This window comes from Enhydra lutris, unplaced genomic scaffold (assembly GCF_002288905.1).
Source record: "Enhydra lutris kenyoni isolate GAN:26980312 unplaced genomic scaffold, ASM228890v2 scaffoldscaffold112, whole genome shotgun sequence".
In the NCBI taxonomy this organism is placed as follows: domain Eukaryota; kingdom Metazoa; phylum Chordata; class Mammalia; order Carnivora; family Mustelidae; genus Enhydra; species Enhydra lutris.
The window spans coordinates 691,185-698,996 of NW_019154196.1; the positions used below are offsets into that span (position 1 = coordinate 691,185).

Below are 7,812 nucleotides of genomic sequence, written 5' to 3' on the forward strand. Positions count from 1 at the left end.
TCTCTAAATGGTCAGTCATGTGTAAGGATCCTGGCTTGCTCCTAGGAATGTATGGCTCACTCCACCCAGTATAGCCCCACTGAGTAGCCCTATTCTATGGGGGGGGGCAGAATTAAAAATTCGGTATAGGATTTCCCCATATTTGCATTTGTTACTTTTTAAATTCCTTTTAACATAATATACACACTCTAGAATTTTGTAAGATTCCATTTGGGTTCTAAAAGTAGAGAGATAAATTAGATTTGTATAACAAAATTTCTAAAAACGAAGTTTTATTTACCTTTTCTTTCAATAATTCACTTTTTGTGTTTAAGTTATTATCTCTGCAAATGCTCAGTATATGTTAATAGATGTCAATATCAATCATTAGGCTACCATATCACCTGAACTGTAACATATTTAGTTTAAGTTGCCAAATATTTTTACCCACAGTTCCTAATGCCTTATTTTCTACTAAATGCTAAATTTTAAGTAATTAATCATCTCATTTCTGTACACCATAAAACTTTCTCTGATAACACAATGAGGTTGGCATGAACAAACACATACTCACATACACAGCCAGTAAATATATATTTATTCATTTCAGGTGGAAGACTCCCATGGATGACCATTAATCCCAAAACTCTTCTCAGTGGTATAAGTGAAACTTATGAAAAACATGAACCGGGTGTCCAGTTACACTGGACAGTCTGATTTCATTCTGGTGGGAATCTTCAGTCAATCAAATCACCCAGCTCTCCTGTGTGTGGTCATTTTTGTAGTGTTCTTGATGGCTTTTAACTGGAAATGGTGTCCTAATTCTTCTGATACATTTTGATGCCCACCTCCACAGCAGCCCCATGTACTTTTTCATCAGCCAGTTGTCTCTCATGGATGTAATGTATATTTCTGTCACTGTGCCTAAGATGCTCATCGACCAGGTCATGGGTATAAATAAGATCTCAGCCTCTGCGTGTGGAATGCAAATGTTCCTCTATGTAACACTAGCAGGTTCAGAATTTTTCTTTCTAGCTGTCATGGCTTATGATTGCTATGTGGCCATTTGTTACCCACTTCATTACCCTGTCCTCATGAGCCATAAAGTATGCTTTCTCCTTGCATCTGGCTGCTGGTTTCTGGGATCTGTGGATGGATTCATGCTCACACCCATCGCTATGACTTTCCCTTTCTGCAGATCCTGGGAGATCCATCATTTCTTCTGTGAAGTCCCTGCTGTAATGAAGCTCTCCTGCTCAGACACTTCTCTCTATGAGATAGTCATGTATCTGTGCTGTGTCCTCATGCTCCTCATTCCTGTGACAGTCATTTCAAGCTCCTATTTTTTCATCCTCCTTACCATTCACAGGATGAACTCAGCAGAGGGCTGGAAGAAGGCATTTACCACTTGTTCTTCCCATATGACTGTGGTCATCCTCTTCTATGGGGCTGCTGTCTACACCTATATACTCCCCAACTCCTATCACACTCCTGAGAAGGACATGGTTGTATCTGTTTTTTATACCATCCTCACTCCTGTGTTAAACCCTTTAATCTATAGTCTCAGGAATAAGGATGTCATAGGATCTCTGAAGAAAATGTTTAATGTGGGACCTGCCTTTGAAGAAAATATAAAATAGGAAATTTTTATATTAATGCTTTTATTCTTTCTCTCCAAATATTATAACTTCAGAATCTTATGCCAATGTTATTCCATAGATTTTCATCTCATAATGCTTTGTATCATTTGCATAACTCATTTGGGAATGGCTTTGGTGTATTACAAAGCTCTTTGATTACATTCTATTTTTCCATTCTAAATGAATTTAACTGTATTATACTGGCATTACTTTACTGACATTGATAATTACAAACTTATTTTTGTAGGAGACTATTAATACATTTAGAAAATACATTATGAGAATATAGGACAATAAACGTTATGAGATGCATTGTCTTTATTTTTTATATTAAGCATTTTCATATTTAGCATTTTATTTTATTTTTTAAATTTTACTTTATATTTTCAGCTTTCCAAGATCCATTGTTTATGCACCACACCTCATGCTCCATGCAATACATGCCCTCCAAATATCCGCCACCAGGCTCATCCTTCCTCCCACCCCACTCTTTTCCAAAACCCTCAGTTTGTTTCACAGAGTCCACAGTCTATCATGGTTTGTCTCCCCTCTGATTTGTTCCAATTCACTTTTCCTTCCCTTCTCCTAATGTCCTCCATGTCATTCCTTATGCTCCATAAGTAAGTGAAAACATATAATTGACTTTAACTGCTTGACTTATTTCACTCAGCATAATCTCCTCCAGTCCCGTCGATGTTGATACAAAAGTTAGGTATTCATCCCTTCTGATGGAGGCATAATAGTCCATTGTATATAAGGACCATATCTTCTTTTCCATTTGTCTGTTGAAGGGCATCTCAGCTCTATCCACAGTTTGGTGATTATGGCCATTGTTGCTGTGAACACTAGGGTACAGAAGGCCCTCCTCTACACTACATTGGTATCTTTGTGATAAATACTCAGTAGTGCAAAGTCTGGGTCATATGGTAGCTCTATTTTTATTTTCTTAAGGATTCACCACACTGTTTTCCAAAGTGGCTGCACCAACTTGCATTCCCACCAACAGTGTAAAAGCATTCCGCTTTCTCCACATATTGTCCAATACATGTTGTTTCCCGTCCTGTGGATTTTGGCCATTCTACCTGGTGAAAAGTGGTATCTCAATGTGGTTTTGTTTTCAATTTCCCTGATGGCTAGTGATGATGAACATTTTTTTTTTTCATGTGTCTGTTAGCCATTGGTACATCTCCTGTGGAGAATTATCTGTTCATGTCTTCTGCCCATTTTTTAACATAATTCTCTGTTTTGTGTGTGTAGAGTTTGAGGAGTTCTTTATAGATCTTGGATATCAGCCCTTTGTAGTGTTATTTGCAAATATCTTCTCCCATTCCGTGGGTTGCCTCTTTGTTTTGTTGACTGTTTCCATTGCTGTGCAGAAGCTTTTGATCTTGATGAAGTCCCAAAAGTCCATTTTCACTTTTGTGTCCTTTGCCTTTGGAGACGTATCTTGAAAAACGTTGCTATGGCCAATGTCGAAAAGGTTACTACCTATGTTTTCCTCTAGGATTTTGATAGATTCCTGCATAACATTGAGGTCTTTCATACATTTTGAGTTTATCTTTGTGTACAGTGTAAGAGAATGGTTGAGTTTCAAACTTCTATACCTACCTGTCTAATTTTCCAAGCACAATTTATTGAAGGACTGTCTTTTTTCTACTGGATATTTTTCCTGCTTTGTCAATGATTATTTGACCATAGTGTTGTGGGTCCATATCTGGACTCTCTACTGTGTTCCATTGTTCTATGTGTTTGGTTTTGTGCCAGTACTCTGCTGTCTTGGTGATCAGAGTTGTGTAGTAAAGCGTGAAATCAGGCAATGTGATGCTCCTAACTTGTTTTTATTTTTCAACATTTCCTTGGCAATTCGGGGTCTTCTCTGGTTCCATGCAATTTTAGGATTAAATTACCTCAGCAGTTTAATAAATGCTACTGGAATTTTGATCATAATGGCATTGAAAGTATAGATTGTTCTTGAAGTATAGACCTTTTAACAATGTTTGTTCTTCTGATCCAAGAGCATGGAATGCTGTTCCATCTTTTGTCAACTTTTTGTTTCTTCTTCAATTTCTTTCATGAGTACTCTGTAGTTCCTTGGGTACAGATCATTCCTTGGGTACTGGTTTATTCCCAGGTATCTTATGGTTCTTGGTGCTATAGTAAATATAATCAATTCTCTAATTTCCCTTTCTATATATTCATTGTTAGTGTATAAGAAAGGAACTGATTTCTGTGCATTGATTTTGTATCCTGCCACATTACTCAATTGCTATATGAGCTCTAGTAAATGGGGGGTGGAGTCCTTTGGGTTTTCCATATAAAGTATTATGTCATCTGCAAAGAGAAAGAATTTGACTTCTTCATTGCCAATTGGAATACCTTTTATTTCTTTTTGTTGTCTGATTGCTGTTGCTAGGATTTCTACTACTATGTTGAACAAGAGTGGTGAGAGCGGGCATCCTTGTTGTGTTCCTGATCTCAAAGGGAACGTGGTCAGCATTTCCCCATTGAGAATGATATTCACTATGGGTTTTTCATAGATAGATTTTTTTAAGATTTTATTTATTTATTTGACAAATCACAAGTAGGCATAGAGGTAGGCAGAGAGAGAGAGGAGGAAGCAGGCTCCCTGCTGAGCAGAGAGCCCGATGTGGGGCTCGATCACAGGACCCTGGGATCAGGACCTGAGCCGAAGGCAGAGGCTTTAACCCACCGAGCCACCCAGGTGCCCAATAGATAGATTTTTGAGGAATGTTCCTTCTATTCCTATATTTTGAAGAGTTTTAATCAGGAAAGGATGCTCTATTTTGTCAAATGCTTTTTCTGCATCAATTGAGAGGACCATGTGGTTTTTCTCTCTTCTCTTTTTGATATCTTCTATCACATCGATTGATTGGTGAATGTTGAATCACCCTTGCAACCCAGGGATAAATCCCACCTGGTCATGGTGGATAATCTTTTTAAGGTACTATAGGATCCTATCAGCTAGGATCTTGTTGAGAATCTTGGAATCCGTATTCATTAGGGATGTTGGTGTGAAGTTCTCCGTTGTGATGAGGTCTTTGCCAGGTTTGGGGATCAGGGTAATGCTGGCTTCATAGAAAAAAAAAAATAAACATGAACTGCCAGTCTTTTTGTTGTATAAACAATTAAGCCTGGGTAATAAGAACACCGTCTCAAGGTGTGCTCCATCTATGATTTCCCCCTTGAAGTACTTTTCCAGTAAGGGGTGAATTTTTAAAGTTTCTTGGTATGATACAGCCCTTGTCACCCAGAACCTCATGAGTTCAACAGCAAAGGCATTTAATTTAAGTAGACTACTTGACCCCAAACACAACATCTCTAATTCAACCTGTAGACAAAGGATCATAAGAACCTTTAAGGCTCATTACACACAATTCTATGAAAATGATTGTCAATGCTATTTAAAGGAATCCAAATAAAGAAAACGTCATGAAAGTCTGGAAGGATTATTGAAGATGGCATCGTTGTTATACAAAAAGCCATAAAAGGCATCAAGCCGGAAACGAATTCCTGTTGGAGAAAACTGGGTTCAGATGTTATGGATGACTTTACAGGATTTATAACAGAGCCAATCAAGGAAAATATGAATGAGATTGTGGATATGGCAAAAATGGTGGGGGAGTCTGAAGCATTTGAAGATATGGACCTTGGAAAATTTCAAAAACTATAAGAAACTACATCAGAAGAATTAACAGATGTTGACTTGATGAAGATGAGTGCTTCCAAATCAGTGTCAGATGATGTGGAAGAAGATGTAGAAGAAACAACACCAGAAAACAAATTGACACTAGACACTACAGTAGAACTGTTCTGGTTTTTTTTAGAACTGCTTTTTATTTCTTTTATGATGTTGACATGCCCATGATATAAGCACTAAAACTAAAGTAAGTGGTGGAAGAAGTATTAGCATAATATAGAATCATTTTTAGAAAAATCAAAAAGTCAAAAGATAGAAAATTATGATGTATTTCCAGAAAGTTAAAGAGTATGTGTCTGCCTTACCTACTCTCCTTCCACCTCCTACACCTCTTCCACTTCTACCACCCCTGAGACAGCAATGCACCTTCCTCCTCCATTTCCTCCTCTTCAGGCTACTCAATGTGAAAACGATGATGATGAAGACCTTTATCATAATCCATGTCCACCTAATGAATAGTAAACAATTCTGCTGTACAGTTTATAAACTTAACTTCTCTGTATGTGAGAGTGTCTGTGTGGAAATCCAATAACTGTACAGCAAGAAATGTATGAGAATATTTCTGCTGTTATCATAATTACTACCTTATTATTGATCATGTGCGAGTCTTGTCTGGAAGTGGATAAACCGTCCTTCTGTAAGCATAAGGTGATATTTAATAAAAATTAATAATGTGTTAGCTTTCTTACTGTTCTATAACAGTTTTTAAAGAATCACATTATTGGACACAAAATGGCGGGGAAGTAGGAGGAGGCACCCTTTCAACTTGTACCCTAAAGTGAGCTGATTACCTACCAAAGAACTCCGATCACCCATGAAATCAGCCTGAGATCAGAATTATACATGTCTGGACCTCTACAGGGGCAGAAGATGCCAGTGGGCAGGTAAAGTGGGGTGGGAACGTCGGACTGATATCGGAAGATAAACAAAAGGGTGAGGGAGCCACAGAGGTGACCCATTGGAAAGTAATACCCCAATCCGAGAGTGCCCTGCATCTGGGGACCAGCTTTAACTTGGAGTCTGGTTGAAAGTACTCAAAATGATCAAAGGATCCCGGGGGAAAATTGTGGGAATTGGGGCGGTTAGGGACAGGGGTTTAATCCCCAGACCCAAGACAGCCTCCCCTGGCGCTGAGCCAGAGAGAGTGCGGCAGAGAAACCAGGTCTTGGTCCCTGATCTGCCAGCGAGCCGGAGAACGCCTGGGGTCCGGATCCTGTGAGGGACTGGGAGCCTCGCCAGACGGTAGAATGCCCCACTGTGCTATCAGAGCCTGAGATGCACACGCCCCACACCATCCCCTGAGAGAGGTGCGCCCAGGTGCCAGACCAGTGCTCTCAGACCCGAAAAGACCAGGCACTCCCAGCCAGGGCCAGCGGGAAAAATCTCACTGTGCAATCGCTGCTTGGAAACTCTCTGGCAGTCTGAAGCTGCCCAGACAGCTACCACTGTCATGGTTTTGGGTACAAGCAGGAGATCCTGCATCTCCAGGGACAGCAACTCGGAACCTGCTCTGCCAGCAGCTCTGCAGCACCCACAGGGGAGCAGACTGAGACTTCTCTCTGAGAGGGAGGTTGGGATGCAATTTGCTTTCCTCTAAACTTCCAAAAACCAACAAAAGCTGTCAAGGCGAGAGAAAAAAACAAAAACAAAAACAAAAACAAAACAAAACAAAACAAAAAAAACAAAAACAAACAAAAAAACATAAAAACCTCCAGAGAACAAAAGCCTGAAAAACCAGTTTCCTCAGAGCCGACCTCCTTGAGGGGGGCGGGAGGACTTAAATCAGGGAACATCATTGACTGAAAACCCACGTGGCAGTCCCCTCCCCCAGAAAACCAACGAGGAAAGAAAAAAAAAAAGGATGACAAGAAAACAACCACCACTACTTCATAGATACAACTTTTATTTTAAACTCTTTCCCACAATTCTGGTTCAATTTTTTCTATATACATAATTTTTAACCTATTTATAATCACAGTGAGATGTCCAGTACATCAAATTCCATAATAACCTTCTAACCTGAAATTTCTGATACATACACCTGTGTTTTTCTTTTGATTTCCTATTTTTAATTTTTTTTAATTTTAGTTTAGTTTAGTTTTTTTTTTAAATTTTAGTTTAGTATAGTTTATACTTTTTAATTTTTATTTTCAAATATTCATATAGAGTTAAACTTCAAGGTAACCCCCTTTCCCCAATAAATGCTACCCCTATAGGTAAACAAATTTTTAATCCCCCTTTATCATCAGAAAGTTGAGACATTTAACAAAGATATAAAGATACATGCAGGAAGAATCAAAATAATCTTCCTTGCCCACACTGAGAATTTATAACCACCCTCCCATCTTTTTCTTCCTCCAGTGTTTCTGTGTATTTGTGTTTATCCCAATAGTATATAAATCTTATAATTGGGGTTCTTTTTGATGAGGTTCTTCATTTTTTTGCTTATATATATATTTTTTTTTTCTCATGTCA

The 7,812-nt window shown here is 38.7% G+C and overlaps 1 protein-coding gene across 1 annotated transcript; it reads left to right on the plus strand.

Moving 5' to 3' along the window:
* Positions 1 to 652: 652 nt before the first annotated feature.
* Positions 653 to 1,619, plus strand: LOC111139666 (olfactory receptor 2T29-like). Its single transcript, XM_022491992.1, is given in 2 exon segments — positions 653 to 778; positions 780 to 1,619. Coding segments are annotated over 2 exon segments (966 nt in total).
* Positions 1,620 to 7,812: the final 6,193 nt, after the last annotated feature.